Here is a 21,812-nt window from a genome sequence, read left to right as displayed (position 1 = left end):
ATTGATTTTTAAAAAATCAGCTCCTAGCTCAGTGCCTAATATATATAATAGATGGGGCATTTTTAGTGAACTCCAGCTTTTGTCTCACACACCTATTCCCTTCCTTATTACTTCTTCCCTTTCATCATTGAGAATTTGGTTGGATCATTGCATCAGGATTAGATTCAGGTGGAAGGACTGAAGCACTCCTCCATAACACTGGTTTAAATGAGATATAAGTTTATTTTTCTCCTACATAGGAATCCAAGTGGATGGTCACAGACTTTGTGTTTTCAGGAAGTTAGGATCTGTCTGTCTTATTACTTGCATGTGTGATCTCTTTGTGCTAGCGGGTAGAGTAAGAGGCAGTGGCTCAGCACCAAATCCTTAGTAACTAACTAACTAGTAGGACATACTGTATTTGTTACATTTTTTATCCCCCTATAAGATTGTAACCTTCCTGATGACAGACAGTGTTTTTAAAAAGATTTTTTTTAATGTTTGTTTACTTTTGAGGCAGAGACAGAGTGTGAGTGGGGGAGGGGCAAAGAGAGAGGGAGGCAAAGAGTCCGAAGCAGGCTCCAGGCTCTGAGCCATCAGCACAGAGCCCAATGAGGGGCTTGAACTTACAAACCATGAGGTCATGACCTGAGCCGAAGTCGGACACTGAACTGACCGAGCCACCCAGGCACCCCTGACAGACATTTTAATAATCATTTTATATCTTCAGCAGAGTTCCAGGCCCAGTAAGTAGTTGCTTAATAATTATTGAATAGATTGGGACACCTGGGTGGCTCAGTCGGTTAAGCATCCAACTTCAGCTCAGGTCATGATCTCACGGTTTGTGAGTTCGAGCCCCATGTCACGCTCTATGCTGTCAGCTCAGAGCATGGGGCCTGCTTCGGATTGTGTGTCTCCTTCTCTCTCTGCCCCTCCCCCACTCGTGCTCTGTCTTTCTCTGTCTCTCAAAAATAAATAAATGTAAAAAAAAATTTTTTTTTTAAATAATTATTGAATAGATTAATGAATGGAAGAAAAAGTTGGGAAACTTATTTTCATTTGACTGTGCTTCAGTGGACATCCTAACATATATGTTTTATGACAAGCAATCCTCCCATACATGTATGGACTTAAAAGTAGAATTAAACAGACTTATTTTGAATGCTTTATTTTTTTCCTAGACTGGAGAGATTTTTTTTTTTGGGGGGGGATTTTAATGAGAATATTTTCAAATATTTTGAGCCCTCATTTGCATTTAAAATACAAAATTGCCTGATTCAGGTAATAGGTGATTAAAAAAAATAGGCAAAGTTAAACAGGCATTGAATACTTCATCTGAATTATCTTAATATAGCAACCTATAATATTGGGGTTTTTATTCATACAAAGGAAATAAATAGACTGAGAAGTTAAGAAACTTTCCAAGGTCACAGAGCTAGTTAGTGAATGGTAGAGCTTACATTGGGTCTGTATGATTCTAGAGCTGAGCTTTTAACCATTACAGTAAACTGAATAGAAAACTAAATTATTTACTATAATTTCAGGAAATTAGCATGTGAATATGAAAGATCTTAAAAAGGCAGTGGAGAAAAAACATTTTTTAGCTAAAATACAAAGGTATGTTTAGGAATCTGGAGGGAAGTTTAATACCTTTCCACTTTAGGGTCCAGAGGGTCCCATTTCTCTTTCTTGTTCATTACTTTGCCATTGCAGTGAGGAAAGAGCCATTCATGAATGAATGGTTGTGGTTGTGTTCTAATAAAACTTTATATGTAAAACAGGCAGCAGGCCTGTGAGCCATAGTTGCTAACCCCTGGGGTAGTATGTACCAGGTACTATTCTAAGTACTTTATGTGTACTATTCCTATTTAAACCTCTTAAACCAAAGAAGAAAGAACTGTGTTATCTCTGCATTACGTATGAGGAAACTGAGGCACAAGAATATTTAATACCTTGTCCAGTTATAACCTGTTAAGCGGTGGGGCTAAGACCTAAAACCTGGATAATTCAACTCTTTTGCACTATAGTATATTGCTTCTTTACTGTACTATAATCTTTTTTTCTGTCAATGTCATAAAATAATATATATATTTTTTATTAAAGGAGGCATCTTGTGGCCTAGCACCTGTACCTTTTAATAAGTAGTTTAAAAGTAAAGATTGTTCAAGGGGCACCTGGATGGCTTAGTTGGTTAAGCATCCGACTTCGGCTCGGGTCATGATCTTGCAGTCTGAGTTCGAGCCCCGCATCGGGCTCTGTGCTGACAGCTTAGAGCCTGGAGCCTGCTTCGAATTCTGTGTCTCCCTGTCTCTCTGGTCCTCCCCAGCTCATGCTCTTTCTCCTTCAAAAACAAATAAAAACGTTAAAAAAAATTTTTTTTAAAGTAAAGATTGTTCCTTAACATTGTTCAAATATATCTTTAAATAACTGGAATCCTATATGGAGAAAAAAAGCTATCGTGTTTAAAATTAAGTTTCGGGGCGCCTGGGTGGCGCAGTCGGTTAAGCGTCCGACTTCAGCCAGGTCACGATCTCGCGGTCTGTGAGTTCGAGCCCCGCGTCAGGCTCTGGGCTGATGGCTCGGAGCCTGGAGCCTGTTTCCGATTCTGTGTCTCCCTCTCTCTCTGCCCCTCCCCCGTTCGTGCTCTGTCTCTCTCTGTCCCAAAAATAAATAAAAAACGTTGAAAAAAAAAATTAAAAAAAAAAAAATAAATAAAATAAAATTAAGTTTGCTTTTTTTTAACTCTTTATTTTAATCACTTGTTGCTCATCACAAGTGCACTCCCCATCATATGTTTCATCTACCCACCCACACCTCCCTGCTGGTAACCATCAGTTCTCTATAGTTAAGAGTCTCTTGGTTTCTCTCTCTTTCTCACTTTCTCTCACTCTTTCTCTCTTCCCTTTATCTGTTTTGTTTCTTAAATTCCACATGAGTGAAATCATATGGTATTTGTCTTTCTCTGACTGACTTATTTCACTTAGCATAGTAGTCTCTAGCTCTATCCATGTCATTGCAAATGGCAAGACTCCATTCTTTTTTATGGATGAATAATATTCTATTTTGTGTGTGTGTGTGTGTGTGTGTGTATTTTTATATAACACATCTTCTTTATCCATTCATCAATCTATGGACACGAGCTGCTTCCATATTTTGGCTGTTGTAAATAGTGCTGCATAGGGGTGCATGTATCCCTTTGAATTAGTGTTTTTGTATCTTTGGGTAAATACCGAGTAGTGTTATTGCTGGATCTTAAGGCTGTTCTATCTTTAACTTTCTGAGGAACCTCCATACTGTTTTTCAGAGTGGCTGCACCAGTTTGCATTCCCACCAACAGCGCAGGAGGGTTCCTTTTTCTCTACATCCTTGCCAACCCTTGTTGTTTCTTATGTTTTTTTATTTTAGCTATATTGATAAGTGTGAGGTAATATCTCATTGTAGTTTTGATTTGCATTTCCCTGATGATAAGTGATGATGAACATCTTTTCATATGTCTGTTGGCCATCTGTATGTCTTCTTTGGAAAAATATCTGTTCATGTCTTTTGCCCATTTTTAATTGAATTATTTGTTTTTGGGGTGTGGAGTTGTATAAGTTCTTTGTTTTTTGGACTAACCCTTTATTAGATCTGTCATTTGCAGATATCTTCCCCATTCCATAGATTGGCTTTTAGTTTTGTTGATTGTTTCCTTCACTGTGGAGAAACTTTTTATTCTGATGTACTTCCAATAGTTTTTTGCTTTTGTTTCCTTTGCCTCAAGGGACCTATCAAGAAAAAGTTGTTATAGCCAATGCCAGAGAAATTATTCCCATTGCTGTTTTCTAGGATTTTTATGGTTTCAGGTCTCACATTTAGGTCTTTAATCCATTTTGAATTTATTCTTGTGTATGGTATAGGAAGTAGTCCAGTTTTATTCTTTTGCTTGTTGCTGTCCAGTTTTCCCAATACCATTCATTTGTTGAAGAGATTGACTTTTTCTTATTGGGTATTCTTTCCCACTTTGTCAGAGATTAATTGACCTTACAATTGTGGGGTTATTTCTGGATTTTCTATTCTGTTCCATTGATCTATGTGTCTGTTTTTGTGCCAGTACCATAATGTTTTGACTATTACAGCTTTGTAATGTAACTTGAAGTCCAGAGTTGTGATGCCTCCAGGTTTGCTTTTCTTTTTCAAGATTGCTTTGGCTACTCATGGTCTTTGTGGTTCCATACAAATTTTAGTGTTATTTGTTCTAGTTCTGTGAAAAATGTTGTTGGTATTTTGATAGAGATTGCATTCAATGTGTAGATTGCTTTGGGTAGTACAGACATTTTGACAATATTTTTTCTTCCAGTCCGTGAGTGTGGGATGTCTTTCCACTTCTTTGTGTCCTCTTCAGTTTCTTTCATCAGTGTTTTATGGTTTATGGAGTACAGGTCTCTCACCTGTGTCTATTTGGTTAGGTTTGTTCCTAGGTATCTTATTATTTTTGGTGCAATTGTAAATAAGATAGTTTCTTAATTTCTCTTTCTACTGCTTCATTATTGGTGTACAGAAATACAACAGATTTCTGTACATTGATTTTGTACTCTGCAACTTTACTGAATTCGTTTATCAGTTCTGGCAGTTCTTTGGTGGAGTCTTTCAGTTTTCTATATGTAGTATCGTGTCATCTGTAAATAGTGAAAGTTTTAATTTTTTTCTTACTGATTTGGGTGCCTTTTATTTCTTTTTGTTGTCTGCACAACTTTTATTTACTATGTTAAATAAAAGTAGTGAGAGTGAACACTCTTGTCTAATTCCTGACCTTAGTTAGGGGAAAGGCTCTCAGTTTTTCCCCACTGAGAATGATGTTAGCTTTGGGTTTTTCATATATGGCCCTTATTGTGTTGAGATATGTTCCCTCTAAACCTACTATTTTTGAGGGTTTTTTATCATGAATGGATGTTATACTTTGTCAAATGCTTTTTCTGCATCTATTGAAATCATATAGTTCTTATCCTTTCTCTTATTGATGTGATACATCATGTTGTTTGATTTGCAAATATTGAACTGCTATTGACACCCAGGAATAAATCCCACTTGATGGTAGTGAATGATTTTTTAAAATGTATTGTTGGATTTGTTTTGGTAGTATTTTTGTTGAGTATTTTTGCATCAATGTTCATGAGAGATGTTGGCCTGTAGTTTTCTTTTTTTGGTGGTGTCTTTATCTGGTTTTGGTATCAGGGTAATGCTGACCTTATAGGGTGAATTTGAAAGTTTTCCTTTTTGTATTCTATGCAATAGTTTGAGAAGAGTAGGTATTAACTCTTCTTTAAATGTTTGGTAAAATTCACCTGTGAAGCCATCTGGTCCTGGACTTCTGTTTATTTGGAGTTTTTTTGATTACTGAATCAATTTCTTTGCTGGTTATCAGTCTGTTCAAATTTTCTGTTTCCTTCAGCTTCAGTTTTGGTAGTTTATATGTTTCTGGGAATTTATTCATTTTTTCTAGGTTGCCTAGTTTGTTGGCATATAGTTTTTCATCATTATTTGTATTTCTGTGGTGTTGGTTGTTATTTCTCTTCTCTCATTTGTGATTTTATTGATTTGGGTCCTTTCTCTCAGTTTGGCTGGAGATTTATTAATTTTATTGATTTTTTTTCCAAGAACCTGCTCCTGGTTTCATTGATCTGTTCTATTATTTTTTTAGTTTCTATATCATTTCTGCTCTAATCCTATTATTTCCTTCTTCTGCTAGTTTTATGTTTTATTATTTTTCTAGCTCCTTTAGGTACAAGGTTAGGTTATTTATTTGAGATTTTTCTTGCTTCTTGAAGTAGGCCTGTATTGCTATAATCTTCCCCCTTCAAACCGCTTTTGCTGCATCACAAAGGTTTTATTTATTTTATTTTTAAATGTTTATTTATTTATTTTGAGAAAGAGCAAGCAAGCAAGGGAGGTGCAGAGAGAGGGGGAGAGAGAATCCCAAGCAGGCTCGAACCCACCAACAGTGAGATCATGATCTGAGCTGAAACCAAGAGTAGGACAATTAGCTGACTGAGCCACCCAGGTGCCCCATTTTGCTTTTTTATAAAGGTTTTTAAACTGTTGTGTTTTTATTTAATTTGTTTCCATATACTTTTTTCAGTACTTCTTTTATTTCCTGGTTGGCTCATTCATTGTTTAGTAGCATGTTATTTAACCTCCATGCATTTGTGGTCTTTCCAGAATTTTTCTGGTGGTTGACATCTAGTTTCATAGCATTATGGTCAGAAAAGATACATGGTATATGACTTTGATCTTCATGAATTTATTGAAGCTTGTTTTGTGGCATAATACGTGATCTATCCTGGAGAACGTTCCACATGCACTTGAAAAGAATATGTTCTTCTATTTTAGGATGCAGTGTTCTGAATAGATCTGAATATATATCTGTTAAATCCATCTGTTCCAATGTGTCATTTGAAGCCATTGTTTCCTTACTGATTTTCTGTTTAGATGATCTGTCCATTGATGTAAGTGGGGTATTAAAGTCCCCTACTGTTACTTATTACTGTATTATTATTGATTAGTTCCTTTATGTTTGTTATTAACTGTTTTATGTATTTGAGTGCTTTCATGTTGGGTGCATAAATATTTACAGTTGTCATATCTTCTTCTTGGATTGTCCTCTTTATTAATATATAGTGTCCTTCTTTGTCTATTGTTACAGTCTTTGTGTAAAATTTTTTTTTTTTAATGTTTATTTTTGAGAGAGACGGAGACAGAATGAGAGTGGGTTAGGGGCAGAGAGAGAGGGAGACACAGAATCCAAAGCAGGCTCCAGGCTCCGAGCTGTCAGCATAGAGCCTGATGTGAGGCTCGAACTGAGGAGCTGTGAGATCATGACCTGAGCTGAAGTCGGACACTCAACTGACTGAGCCACCCAGGCGCCCCAACAGTCTTTGTTTTAAAGTCTGTTTTTTCTGATACAAGTATTGCTACTCTGGCTTTCTTTTGACATCATTTGCATGATAAATGTTTCTCCATCCTCTCACCTCTCACCTCTCACATCCTCAAAGCATGTGTCTTTAGGTCTAAAATAGTCTCTTGTAGGCAACATATAGATGGGTCTTGATTTTCTATTCATTCTGTCACCCTATGTCTTTTGATTGGAGTATTTAGTTCATTTACATTCAGTGTAATTATTGATATGTATTTATTGCTATTTTATTACTCATTTTGTGGTTGTTTCTTTTGTCTGATCCTTTCTCATCTTTCTCTCATAAATGGTTTGCTGGTTTTCTTTAGTGGGATAGTTGGATTTCTTTCTCTTTATTCTTTGCATATTTAATGGTAGTTTCATTTGTGGTTACCATTAGCTTTATGTATAACATCTTTTATATATTGTGGTCTCTAGTAAGTTCATGGTTTACATTTGAATCCATTTTTCACTCCTCTTCTCCCTATGTTTTAGGTATATAGTGTCATATTTTACATAGTTCTTTAAGTCTTCAGGTTGATTTCTGGGGTATTTAGGATAATTGATAGCTATCTAGTAGTATTCATTGGACAAGGTGAGCCTAAGGTCCTCCTATTCCCCTGCCATCTTCCCCTCCTGGTGAATTAGATTTGCTTTTTATGTTGGTAAATATCATTATTTCAGTTATTGGCTCTGTGTTTAGATGTACATACAATTTAAATAATGTTTAAATTTATCCTAACATAAATGTAATTTTTTTCTCATTAGTTTGGATTTAGGTGGCGAGTAGAAAAAGAAGTAATTTCAGGAAAAGGTAATTCCTTTTTGAAATTTTACTTTTTAATAGGATGAGGTTATTTTGTTATACTATTGAATTGAAGTCATTTGGTAAGATTGGTCCTGATTTATACAATAAATGCTTGTCTATAAAAGTAAAATTACAGACAATGTATTTGTGATACATTAGCAAATGTCAAAATATAATGCTTTAAAGATTTTTACCTCTAGAATTTTTGCTTTTAGAACATTTGATAAGAGTATAAGTAGAAAATGTTTATTTTTTACAAAACTTTTAAAGTTTATTTATTTTGAGAGATAGAGTGCTTGAGCAGGAAAGAGGCGGGGGTGGGGGGAGAGAGAGAGAGAGAGAGAGAGAGAGAGAGAGAGAGAGAGAGAATGCCAAGCAGACTCCACACTGTTAGTGCTGTGTCCAGTGTGGGGCTCGAACCCATGAACTGTGAGATCGTGACCTGAATTCAAATCAAGAGTTGGACACTTAACTGACTGAGCCACCAAGGCACCCCAAAAATGTTTAAAGAGTTAAAGGAAACTAGTAAAGGATGAATACTTGAGTTTTTCTTTTTATTAACTTTTGGAAGAATGATTTGGTATTATTGTATTTCAGTCTAATCACATTTTGAAAGTAGAGATTAACTATCACTTTCAACCTAATGGAATTTTTGGATAGGCTAGTTCTTATTTTGGGATATCATTGAGATTGAGACCAAATATTTAGTCTTACAGCAAAAGATCAAACATTTGGGAGGCAGTTATTAAATGCTTTTTTAATGCATTGTTGTAATCTACTCATAAGTCTCTGAAAAATTAATATCTTTATCCTATTTCATGCTGTAAAGTTACCTCTTTTTTGATAATTGCATTTCAAACTGTTAATGCTTCTGAAAACTGCATAGGAGCATTTAGGAAATCATTTTAAACTAATAACTTAAAAACTTTAAAAATAAAGGTTGCATTTTAGAATGATTAAGCTTTGACGCCATCCCTGTGGATCATTTCCATCTTCCATAAATTCGATGTCTGTGTGAAGTGTAAAACTGGATATGCAATAAAACAAAATTAAAGAGTAGGACTTTTTTTTTCTTTAGATAAAGGATCAGCCCTGAAGATACTCTAAAGGAGAAGGAAAAAGAATAAATTTAAAGCTATTTTTAATTTTTCTTAGTATTACATTTTAGTTTATGTTTTTACCTAAACAGTGAGAAATTTTGAAATGTTTCACAGTTTTAAAATTTTGTACTTTTATTAAGTGGAATTTTCAGGTGATGGTAAGTAATGCTGCTTTTTAAAAAATTAAAGGGCATTCTCTAAACTAATATAAGTGAAAAAAGGATTGGTTGGTGAGAGAAAGCTATTGCTATGATTTAGAATTATAATTTGGTTGCCATTTTAACAATAGAGCCATTACTAAACATGCATACATTTCATAATGTATTCACTTGGAATGAGTGAAAAATGCCAATTTAGAAAAGTTACAGGTTCTTTGGACTGATAATTTTCAAAATCCATTTTGATAATTTCTTTTTAATGAAAAGTTTAGATTTGTTCCTGTTGGTGCAATTACTTTTTTACTGTACAAATAAAAGGTTCATTCTGTGAAAGGAAATAGTAGTTGGGTAGTTCCTTTCATTTTTTCCTCTTGGATTGTCAGGATCAGTCCTTTTATGCAGAATGTTTTCATATGTTGATTTTAGAGTCAAGTAACTCTAAAACGTAGAACATTATTATTCTACTTAGTCATTTCATCTCAGAGTGCTACCATCTAAAACGTGCTTTAAATGCCATTTTATGCTGGTATTTAAAATAGATGGCATAATGTTAGAATTTTAATCAATTTAAAAATTATTATTAAATATTAAAAGGGATTCGCCAACATATAAATACATGTATTATGGAAAATATATTTATTCTTTTAGGGTATTATTGAGTATACTCTTTTAGTACTTCCATTTTCCAAAGTAGAAGATTCCCTAACAGGGAGTTAGTAAAACTCTGATCTAAACAGTTTATCTGTTGAGCAAGAATTCTGTGACTGATTTTTTTTTAAATACTTTCTTTAGCTCTTTGAATTAATACTTATTTACACATTTGTTGAGCATACTATAGTTATTACACTCAGTTATTTTTTAATGCTGACTTGCTAGAACTAGAATATATGTATGTTAAATTTCAGGAGTAATTCCAAATTGATATTAATATTCCAGATTAAAATTGTTTCCAACTATCGTAGCTAATATTCCTTTCTTTTTCACAGGCCAATTTTTCTGTGGAAATAAATGTTGTGAAGAAAAAGAAGATTTGAAGAGTTGGGAAGTTAATTTTGGTTACATTGAACATGGTGAAAAGAGAAATGCACTTGTTAAATTAAGTAAGTTGATTTTAGGTGTTATATAATTGCTTTCTTCAAAGTTTATCTAATTGCTTAGATTTAAAAATATATAGGCTAATTTAAGGTTTAATTAAAAAATTTTAATGTGTCTTTCTGGAAGTGCTCTTTTTTCTGAGAGCTTCCCAAAGTGATAGATAACTTTTGAGGCTAAAATTTTTATGAGGTCACTATTATGGTGACATTTGGGTGAAACAGTTCTTTTTTTTTTTTTAATTTTTTTTTTTAATTTTTTTTTAAACGTTTATTTATTTTTGAGACAGAGAGAGACAGAGCGTGAATAGGGGAGAGGCAGAGAGAGAGGGAGACACAGAATCGGAAACAGGCTCCAGGCTCTGAGCTGTCAGCACAAAGCCCGACGCGGGGCTCGAACTCACAGACCTCGAGATCATGACCTGAGCCGAAGTCAGACGCTTAACCGACTGAGCCACCCAGGCGCCCCTGGGTGAAACAGTTCTAATGACAGATGTAAACCGATAATTTGTAAAGTTAAGACCTCTTCCCATTAACATGAGTATGTCACCAGTGCACAATGAGATGCAGAGTATCAGAAAAGTCAGCATAAAATCTGTTACCTAGTAGCCATATTGTTACGGTGTGGACAATAAATACACTCTCTTTGTGTCAATAAGGAAAAAGATTTAGGTGGGCATAACTGTTTGTGACATCAGTCTTAAAATCTTAAGGTTATACCCCAGAATACAGCAACCTCTTGTAATATGCATGTTTTAGAATCTTTCATTCTTTCTCTTTCTCTCTTTCTTTCTTTCTCCCTTTTTCTTTCTTTCTAACTTTCTTTCTTTCTTTCTTTCTTTCTTTCTTTCTTTCTTTCTTTCTTTCTTTCTTTCTCTCTCTCTCTCTCTCTCTCTCTTTTTCTTTCTTTCTTTCTTTCTTTCTTTCTTTCTTTCTTTCTTTCTTTCTTTCTTTCTTTCTTTCTTTCTTTCTTTCTTTCTTTCTTCTAAGCTACTCTTCTGTGTCAGCTTCTTCTCCTGTCATGTTAATTACCTTACCTAAGTAAACTCCTGGCAATTTTCTGCCCACTCCATATAGAAGTCAAGAATTTCCTCATGTGCTACTTAATGCTCACCAGTGCAGAAGTCCCTCCTGGAAGTACTCATGGGGACAAGTCAGCTGGTATGAACTGAAATTAAGTATAAGGCAAAAGAAGAGCCCACAACTGGAACTTTTTGAAATGCTCTTTTCTATTTGAAAACTCTTAGAGCACTTCAGACCAAGTGACTATACCCAGACTATTGTTATTAGATACTTTTGATGTGAGACACACATTAATGCTGTGTATGAAACAGAGTTTGCTTTTAGAATAAATTGACAGCACTTTTTTTAAAGCAATGTTAGAATATTTTCAATTTCTCAAGCATTCTAATAACATTTTTACTGTGCATAGGCATTTTTTGAAGTGGAGAGAATCAGATTTTTTTTTCAGAGTTTTGTCTCCCCTCTTATAGTAAAGGGATATAAGGAAGAATGAGAATGTATGATATTAAAAGTAGAGTAGCAGTACAGTTATTCAAATTCAGCCTTTCAGTGGTGTCACTTTTTTATTTTTATTTTTTAGGATTATGCCAAGAATGTTCCTTTAAATTAAATTTTCATCACAGGTAATATTATCTTTTGAAATGCTGTTGTTATTGTTTAGTAGTCTTGTATAGTCACTTACCTGCACTCAGTGTCAAAATGTAGATTTAAGTGGTTGATGGTTTAATTAATTGATTGTGTAGAATGTCTGGGATAGACTGTCTACATATACCAGGGAACTGGAAGTTTGCCATGCCTTACTCTAGCCAAGCAGTTTTAAATGTGAACGCCTGTGCAGGGTGATAGATATTAGAATTTTTAGTTTGGAGTCAGTGTTTAGATGCCATAATATTCTTGGAACTGTATTATAAAGCAGGTCTTCATAAAGTGATTTCATATGTCTCATTTAAACAGTGTTTTATTTGGAGTTTGTCATTCTTACAAGGGATTATATTCCTCTGTTCTCATTTCAAATGTCAAAATCAGGCTCCTGTTGAGTGAGCTAGAATGTGCCTGTCATATTCAGTGGGGGAGGAGTATCCATGTTCTGCAATATGCAGTGTATATATAAGTAAGCTCATGGGCTTGGAAATCAGACTCCTGTGTATTTCTCTCAGCTTCTCCACTTTCTAGTTGTCTGTTTTAGGCAAGGTACTTAAGCTCTGGGGGGCACCTGGGTGGCTCAGTTAAGCATTAAGCCTCTGGAATTGATTTTGGCTCCTGTCATGATCTTACGGTTTATGAGATTGCACTAACAGTGCAGAGCCTGCTTGGGATTCTCTCTCTCTCTCTTGCTGCCCCTTCCTCTCCTCCTCCCCTCTTTCAAAATAAATAAATATACATTAGAAAAAAAGGTACTTAACCTCTGTAAGACTCAATTTTATCAACTCTAAAAATGAGGATGCTAAGGATACACTAGTGAAAGTGCATGTAAAGTGCTTGACATGGTGCCTGACATATGGTAGGTCAAGCATAGAGGGGTCCCTGGTATTGAGGATGTTCAGACAAAATTGGTGACCTGCCATTATTGTGATGATCACATTTCAGGGCCTGAATAAGGCCCTGAATAAGTTAAAAGTTTAACAATGAGATTCTGCAACTTTATAAAATATATATGTCAGTATATTAAAAAAATTTTTTTGACGTTTATTTATTTTTGAGAGACAGAGCACGAACAGGGGAGGGTCAGAGAGAGAGGGAGACACAGAATCCAAAGCAGGCTCCAGGCTCTGAGCTGTCAGCACAGAGCCCAATGCGGGGCTCTAACCCACGAACCATGAGATCACGACCTGGGCTAAAGTTGGACGCTTAACCGAATGATCCATCCAGGTGCCCCAGTAGATTAATTTTTAAATCAGCTATGCTATGAATGTGCTGTATCAAGTATTTTAGTTGTTAAAAGTAAATATAAATAATTAATAATTTTTAAATTATTGAAATTAGTAGAATTTCTTAGATTACTTGAATAGCCTAACCTTTATTTTCCCTCTCCATCAGTGATACCAGAGGGTTTTTTTTACTTTGACTTTCGAGCTTCATTTCAAAATTGAAATGATTCTTATGAAAGGCAGAAAGTGATGATTGCCTTAAAAAGTATTATAGCATTTGGTATAAGTACCTTAATTTGGAAGGTCTGATGAGTAAATTTCTTGAAACTAATCCCCTGTTGTCTCTTCATTCTCCTTCTCGGTCCTAATTTCAGCATTATCACCTTTTCCTATCTAGTGTTTCCTTTCTTAACCAGTTAAAATCAGTTGCTTGCCAGCCATGGTACCAACAGCCTTGTAAACATGGCCTAGAAGAGATAAAGCTACAGCAGTAAAAGGACAAATGGTCTAAAGTAGACATTTGAGTTGAAGTAAGCCCCTCCATCCTCATTCCTTTATGCCTTTACTGTATTCCTTTTCTCTTAGCAGAAGAATTTTCTATCTACAGATGATTTGGAACTGTTAGAGTGTTTCTTCTTGTTTTGTGTGCTTTTTCAAAGTATAGGTGGATAGGAATTATGTGGAGGGAAATGACATTTGTTTTTGTAATTTAAAAAATGGCTAAATGATAGAAAACAAGTAGGAAATGAGGAAACTATGATTTATATTTACTAAGGTTTGTATACAGAACTTACAAAAAATAATTTGTCTTAGAGTTTTAGGCTTCCTTCAAAATTGTCTCAATTAATATACTAGCCTGAAATATTTACAGACTCATTTAAGGGTTCCTTATGTAAATTCCATTGTAAAAATATGTACTTTAACTGATTTGACTGTTTTGCTCATTGGTTCTTATTTTTCATAAAGGTCAGTTGAAAAAGTTAACTTTAGTTTTATATTGTTCAACATAAAGGAGAAAAGAAGTCAAGTCAAAAAAAAGAAAGGATAAATCCAAAAAAGATCATGAAGAGTCATCACATAAAAAATCCAGATCATCTTCTGTAGAAGAGACGTCTCAGAAAAAAGCAAAAGGTAAAAGGGAATTCAAATATAATACCTACTCACATTTTTAAACATGAAATGTAATGTGCTATATGTATCAAATGTAGAATTTAATTGGTGAATGTATTTAGATTTCTGTTTTATAGTAGTTGAAAGGAAACTGGTTGGGGAATTTAGATAGGAATTTATAGTAATTTACAGGAGTTTCAAAAACAAGTATGGTTTTAATTCATTTTGGGCAGACAGTAATAATGTTGCAAATAGCATTCTCCTTCCTGACTTTGTCTCTTAGACACCTGTTACCTTGGGCAAGTCCCTGAGCTTTTTGAGTTTTACTTTCCTCATGTAAGTAGGGACGATGTGAATAATGGGCTTCTGTGCTGTTTGAGCTTATTGTGGAGAATCAAATAAGAATGTGAGAGGCACTTTGAACATTGTGAAACAGTACATAATCTATAAGTCAGTATAAAATTATAACACTGTGATTTCAATTACCTTGGCCTGTGTGATTTTCTTACTAGCTTATGAGCTTCTTGAAATCATAGAGCTTGATATATATGTGTCCTCAGAACCTAGCATGGTGCTGTTCACATACACTTAGTAAATAATTGTTAAATTCAAATCCATCAGTCACTTACTTCTTCCTCAGTAGTCCTTAGGCTCTCTAAGCCTTAATTTCTTCATGTGTAAAATTGTCATGATGGTAGTACCTAGATTATAGGATTGTTCAGAAGTTCAAATGAGATAATGCATATAAGCTGTTAGCACAGTGCTTGGTGCATAGTTAGCTATTATGAAGGTTGCTGCTAGTTTATTTTTCAGTCCATAATAGAGTAAATTGGCTATAACTTAGAGTGAATTGAACTTAAATTACGTGGTTAATGGAAGATTACATTAGATTCAGCCAAATGTTAACATAATACTTGGACAGGAGAGGGCTCCCTTGCTCCAGCTATGAAGATTATTAATAGGTTTCCTTCTTACATGTATTTTTTTTCTTGTGAATCATAACATATTCAAGCGTATAGTACCACCAACTTACAGAGTTGGTGAAATTGATAGATGGTGAGAAGAAAATACTGTTCTGGGGTTTATTGAGAAATGGTATTTGAAGCAGAATTCCTTTTTGTGTCTATCTCAGTCATTTCCAAACTCCAAAATAAATGTTAATAAATGTGAAAATCCTGTTTGTGTTTAAAAAATTGTTTTAAAAATATTTAATGTATCATACTTGAGAGTTTTGTTAAATTCATTATTATAGTATATAATATTGTATTCACGTCATAGTATGATACCATGTTAACCACTATGTATTCCAAATTAAAGAAGAACTAATCCCTACCTTGTAAAAACTTGTTTAGTACATTCAAAGCAGACAGTCAGATAGCTGGATACTCAGGATCAGGTATGGGGTTGGAACGCTCGGATTACACAAAGATATGCGTGTGATCTTCCTTACAGATGTTTTTCCTGTAGTGTTCCATGTTTTAGTAGATGACATCTCTGTCAGCCTAAAAACTAGTATCATATCTGGAACTTATCCTTGATGCCTTCTTTCTTCTCATTATTTATGTTTAATTTGTTACCAGATCCTGTCAGTTTTACCCCAACAGTGTATATTTCTCAAGTTCTCTCTACTCTAGTTCAAACCACCATGTTTTCTCATCTAGACCACTGCTGTATTATCCTCACTAGCTCTGCCACTATCTTGCCATCCCTCCTGCCCTCCCCTTAATCCATTCTCCATAAAGCAGTGATTTCCTATTTTTCTTAGGATATAATCAAAACCTGCATAAAACCCAGAGGCTTTATATGATCCAGCATACAAAACTTGTGGTTCTCACCATGCTTCACCTCACTTTCATACTCCACTTTCACAGCCTTTCAGTTTCTAGACAATGCCAAACTTCTTTCCATTTAGAGGCTACATAGATGCTGCTTCCTCTCTTTCTAACCCCTCCCCCCACCACCAGATGCCATCCTAACTCATCCTCCGGGTCTAAGCTTAAATGTCACTTCCTTAGGGATCCTTTCCTGATTCCATCCCTGACCATGAATTTAAATTAATACTTCTAATTATAATACCATCAACATTATAGACCTGGAACTTTTCTCATTACATATATGACAGTTATATAAAAGCCCCAGGAAGGCAAGGGTTCTGTCTGCTGTGTTCATTGCTGTATCCCAGCACCCCACTAGCACATGTAAGGTGTAAGAAAGAAAGAATGAGAAAATGAAAGACTTTGAAGATTGTTTCGGGACAACTTCAGGGACAGAGAACCAAGGCAGAGTAGAATTGAGAGATGTGTTTCGTATTTAGTCTTTATTCAGAGCCCCTGATGGCATAAAATATAGTTACTTTTTTTCAACTTCTGTGGCATAGAGCAGAAAATGACAGCATTTTAGCAAACTTAGGAAAACCATGTGGAACTCTGTAATATCTTTGTATCTGGGATCATCTGGAACTAGCTTGATTTTTATGTGATACTTTATAGCCAGACCACCTTAATTTGGCCCAAAATTGCATAATAATAAATGCTTAATATCTCAGCCTCATTTTGAACTGTTGACAAAACTTCTTCAAAACAATCTACTTTCTTGATTTTCTTCCTGTCTTTCTGGCCTTTCCTCCACCTCTTGATTATAGGTCCTCCTCAGTCATACCCTTAGGTGTTGGGGTTGCCTAGGGCTGTTAACATGATTTCTCTTCTTTCTCTATGTTCTCCCTTTGTGGTCCCATTGATTCCCGTAGTGTCAGATTACTATCATACAAAATGTTAAGTAAGTGGATAGATGGATGGATAATTGGATAGCTAGATGGTTGAGTGAATGGATAGAGAAAAAAATCTAAAAGAGATCCATAGCTTGACTTTGAGGACCAGTCTGCTTTGGCAGGTCTGAGCAGAACACGGTACTTAGGTAGAGTGTCTTGGCAGAAAGTTGAAGATATTACCCCTCCCCCACTACCAGTCAATCCCCAAGCTCACTTTCTTGGGAAGGCCTTTCCTGGCACCCGTCACCCCACTCCTCCAAGCAAGGTTAGGTCCCTATTAAACATTTCAGTAGCACCATGCACTTCTCCTTTGGACGTACATATCACCCTTGGAACAATGTGTTTTCTGTTAAGGAAGGGGCCATGTAACTTATTTAATTCTTTATCCAATTTCTAAGCACAGTGCTTTCTCCATATACTAGGTGTTCAATAAATGGTAGGTGAGTGAGTGAATCGGCGAAACAGTTCTCAACATTGAAGGGAACATCAGAGATCCCAGCTCTGGGATCATGAGCAAAAAGATAGTCTGTGGTTTTCTTTTCAAAGTATGGTCCTTTGGTATTGTCATCTCTTGGGAGCATGTTAGAAATGCACAGTCTCGGACCCTTCCTGATCTCCTGAATTACAAGTACACTTTAAGTTCTGGGATGATTCATAGGCACCATAAGTTTGAGATGTACTCTCTATATCAGGTACTTGTTCTGCTTTCACTCTGACACCTTCAGGGAAGAACGTAGTACTGCCCAAAATATTCTTTTACATTTCAGTTAGTTGTAATTGTTAGCAGATTTCTCCTTAACTAATTTAGCCCAAACCTACAATTTCTTACCTTTGGTTCCAGTTATATCCTTAGGCCTCCAAAGTAAGCTAACCTCTTTTTGTACCTATAGACATTTGGAACCTGGTACTGTGTTCCTCATAGGACAGAGAAGAATCATTTCATTTGTCACCAGCTTAGCTATGTTTTTATTTGCTTTCTGATAAGTAGGAAATAGGAGTGAAGAAACAATAACCTAAAAAAGAAAAGAAAAGAAACAATAACCTAAAGTGGTTGCCACAGTCCAGGCCTTGGCTTCCTGTGGAGTCTTTACCCTGTGGTTGTGCCACCCTCTTCATTGGGCCTGAAAGGGGCTATTTATGCATCAGCTTTGGTTTACGGGATCTTTGGTCCAAGGAGGTTTAGAGGGCTTGTTGCTCTCCATCTGTTATCTGTCATTTTCTGATTTATCAGGCTTCAGAATTATTTCCCCTCTGGTCTTACTGCAAAAGATTCTATAGAGTTATGATTTTTAAAAATTGTGCTAGTACATTTTTAGTACTTTTTGCTTTCTGTTTCCCTCACTGGATGACTATTGTAGAAATGAAAATGTTTGTTTTATGTAGTAATATTTTGTGTGAATTTTAGTTACTAAGAATTCTCATCTGTATATGAAAAAGTATTGTGAAAAATGAGTATTTGTAAACTTTCAAATGTTGAACATCTCTATTGATAAAATATGATTATGTTGCAGCTAATCTGCAGGGTTTTTGTTTTTTTTTTTTTTGCAACATGAATTCATGTTTTTTTTTTTTTTTAAGGTGTTTATTGTTTGTTTAAGCTTTGTGCTGTATATTTCAGGCATAAAATACCTCTACCTAAAAGACTAACATTTTAATTAGAGAGATAAGTCTGAGAAACATGAAAGATTAGAAGACAGTAAGGTGCTTTTCTGTAAGAGTTTAAAGTAAACCAGGCTCTTGGGAAGAATTCTGGTCACAGGTATAACTGTTACACTGTTGCAGAATGATTTTTAACAAAGCAATGCTGTTTTCTTTTCAGGGCATTCATCCTCAAAGAAATCAGAAAATTCTGTGAACAGTAAGTATTTAGCATTTCTTTATTTAACACAAATATATAGATTCAAGTTATTTCCAGTTTGGGTTTCCCATCAGTTGTGACTTGCTCATATGTATATTATTTTTTGGTTTTGTACTATGTGAGAAAAATCATAGAAAAAGTGCTAGAAGTGTATGATTTTTCCCCCAGTTTTAAACATTTTAAAGTTTCTTATTTTAAAATGGAAGAGCATAAAATTTTTTTTCAGTAAATATAATGGATACACACTTTGATTTCACATCATGGAATATGAAGGAAGAAAAACAGATGAGGTTGGAATGGAAAAAGAATTGGGAAAGTAGATTAAGACTTAAGAAATGTCACTTACAGGGGCACCTGGGTGGCTCAGTCAGTTAAGCGTTCCACTTCAGCTCAGGTCATGATCTCACGGTTCGTGAATTCAAGCCCTGCGCCAGGCTCTGTGCTGACAGCTCAGAGCCTGGAGCCTGTTTCAGATTCTGTGTCTCCCTCTCTCTTTGCCCCTACCCCATCCCCCTTGCACTCTGTCTCTCTCTCTCTCTCAAAAATAAACATTAAAAAAAAAATGTCACTTATATTGTACGAGACTGAATTATCTCCGTTGTCTTGTGGTTTTGACTGATCAAGTGAAATGTGTGGTTTGTGTATGGAAAGTAGAATTTGGCAGCTGGTGACTACTGATACGTTTTTTAATAAGTACAGTGGTTTTCACCAAATTGTATCAAACCAGATTGGATTTCATTGAATATTTGCCACAAATTTTATTGTTCTTTCCCCGCAACATTCCAAAAAACATTCAAATGACTTACAGATATACATACAATAAAATAAGATTTTTAAAAGTGAAATCAGAATAATGGAAAAATAAGATAGAATAGCAAAATAAAGCTAGACAAACGTTTACCAAAAAGCCCTGCATAATTGCAAAGGTAGATCACACATTTGTCACTCTTCTTCCATACAACCAAACCACATAAGGAAGCCACCAGTAGAATGATTAATTGTACCCATATAATCACACACAGTGTGTTCATCTTTTTCTAGGCTGAGTTCTGAGAGTGAGTCGACTCTCCTGTAGATTCATAAAAGGGGCGTCCATCTGTGATGTAACAAACAGTAGCCTTGCATCTCAGTAGTAATACAGTGTCAAATTTCTTCAAAGACATTGCAGTAGGGTTAGTGTAGTTCAATAGCATATCTAATTCATTTAGGCCTATTTTATAAAAATTCAGAAATTTGAGACTTGTAGGCTTAGAAATTTATAAACTTAAGAGTTAAGTTTTTTCTGATTTAAAGTAATATATATTACTGTGACAAAATCAGTAAAAGTAATTACTCCAAATCCCGCCTTTCAAATAGAAATATTACTAGTATTTTAATTCTTTTTTTTTAAAGTTTATTTATTTATTTTTGAGAGAGAGAGAGTGAGCAGCAGAGGGGCAGAGAGGGAGAGAGAGAATTCCAGGTGGGGCTCCACGCTCTCAATGCAGAACCTGACACGGGGCTCGAACTCACAAACTGTGAGATGATGACCTGAGCAGAAATCAAGAGTCAGATGCTTAACTGGCTGAGCCACCCAGGCACCCCTTAATATAATTCTGAAGGAGAATTTTTAAGTGGTCAGTAATCAGAAATTTTGCACTGGGAAAAATAGAGGAGTTTTAAGATATTTACTGTTTAAAGATTTAATGGAGAGGGAAGTGTCAGTGGAGGCATTCCTCTAGTTTAGGAATACAACATACATCTTATAAATTATTTTGCTGATACCTGTTTTGTTTTCAGCATATTTGAAGTGTCCTAAAGCACTGATATTTGTTTCTCCCCACATAAATCCTCGTTGATGTGTAGCCCCTTTTCCTAAATTAGGTAAAGTATAGTAACAGTTTCTAGAACGTAGCCAGGCTTGATACTGAAAGACTTCTGCTATCTGGGGCGGAAGTAGTGTGTATATATCTATATCTATATATCTATATATCTATATCTATATATAAACATATATGTGTATATGTCTATATAGAGAGATATATAGATATATGGGACATATATATATATATCTCTATATATAGATATATATAGATTTATACATACACACACACACACACACATATATATATACACACACACACTTTCATTTTCACTTGGATGATGTTTAGTTACTTTTACTGCTATTTAATATATGGATTATTAAAACCAAATCCATGAAGAAAAACCCAATTTCTGTGGGGAAAAAGAATTTTAACTTGCATTTGTTGATTATTTATTCTGTCAGCCACAATGGCAAGTGGTTTAGTTGTGTTACCTCATTTAATCTTAATAATGGGCATATAATAGCCCATTTTGCAGACAGAAGAACCAAGACCCAGAGATTTTACATAAATTGCCTAAGATCTAGTTGTTGTTTAATAGCAGATCTGGGATTAAACCCAGATTTATAACTCTACAAAGTCTACGCCCTTTTACCTGTATCATCAATAACTATTCATCAGTGAATCAAATGTAAGTCCACTCTTTATACCCCAATTTTGGCAGATACATTCGACAAATCTATATTAAATAATTTGATCTGTGTCTCAGTTCTATCTGTAAAATGGATATAAAGAAACTTAACTTTGTTTTTTTATTATCAGAGCCAAATGAGACAATATACATGTAAAGCATGTGTCCCACACAAAGTTAACTTCTTGATAACCTATAGCTATTATTGTTGTTCAGGAAAAGAAAGAAAACCAGACATTAAACAGATTCTGTGTTTTGTTCTCTAGAATTGATCAAATCAAAAGTTAAGTCTATAAAAGTTTGACCTATCCATTATGTTATCATAAGTGGAGACTTGCCACTTCTTCAGTAAGCCCAAGTTATTTAGTTATCATAATATCTAGAAGAACCAAGATGACAGATCTGTTTTCATTATTCAGACATATAGGGAAAATTGTATGCAGTTTGTACCACATTCTAAAAGGAACATTGAAAACCAAGAGATTTTCGCATTGAGAGAACTTGAAATTGTCATAGGAAGAAGGTTGAAGGAACTATACATGTTTAGTTTGGAGAAAAGTGAAGGGTTGGGAGAGAAGGGATAAGGAGTTAGACATGGAAACTGTAGATGTTTGTAAAACTGCTTTTGT

At 35.0% G+C, this 21,812-nt stretch overlaps 1 protein-coding gene across 4 annotated transcripts in view; it reads left to right on the top strand.

The window, feature by feature from the left end:
- Positions 1-21,812, top strand: part of LOC131493102 (protein FRA10AC1) — a 37,666-nt gene that overhangs the window by 10,557 nt on the left and 5,297 nt on the right. For 3 of the 4 annotated variants that reach the window (XM_058697206.1, XM_058697205.1, XM_058697204.1), the window contains exons 9-13: positions 7,676-7,721; positions 9,960-10,073; positions 11,668-11,710; positions 13,968-14,086; positions 18,652-18,690. In XM_058697206.1, coding sequence (XP_058553189.1) covers positions 7,676-7,721; positions 9,960-10,073; positions 11,668-11,710; positions 13,968-14,086; positions 18,652-18,690 — 361 coding nt within the window. Of the gene's footprint in view, positions 1-7,675; positions 7,722-9,959; positions 10,074-11,667; positions 11,711-13,352; positions 13,888-13,967; positions 14,087-18,651; positions 18,691-21,812 lie in introns of those variants that run through there. The other variant, XM_058697207.1, reaches the window with a different exon arrangement.

This window comes from Neofelis nebulosa, chromosome 13 (assembly GCF_028018385.1).
Source record: "Neofelis nebulosa isolate mNeoNeb1 chromosome 13, mNeoNeb1.pri, whole genome shotgun sequence".
Lineage (NCBI taxonomy): Eukaryota > Metazoa > Chordata > Mammalia > Carnivora > Felidae > Neofelis > Neofelis nebulosa.
Note: the sequence above shows the minus strand (reverse complement) of the source record. Positions and strands in the feature narration are given on the sequence as shown.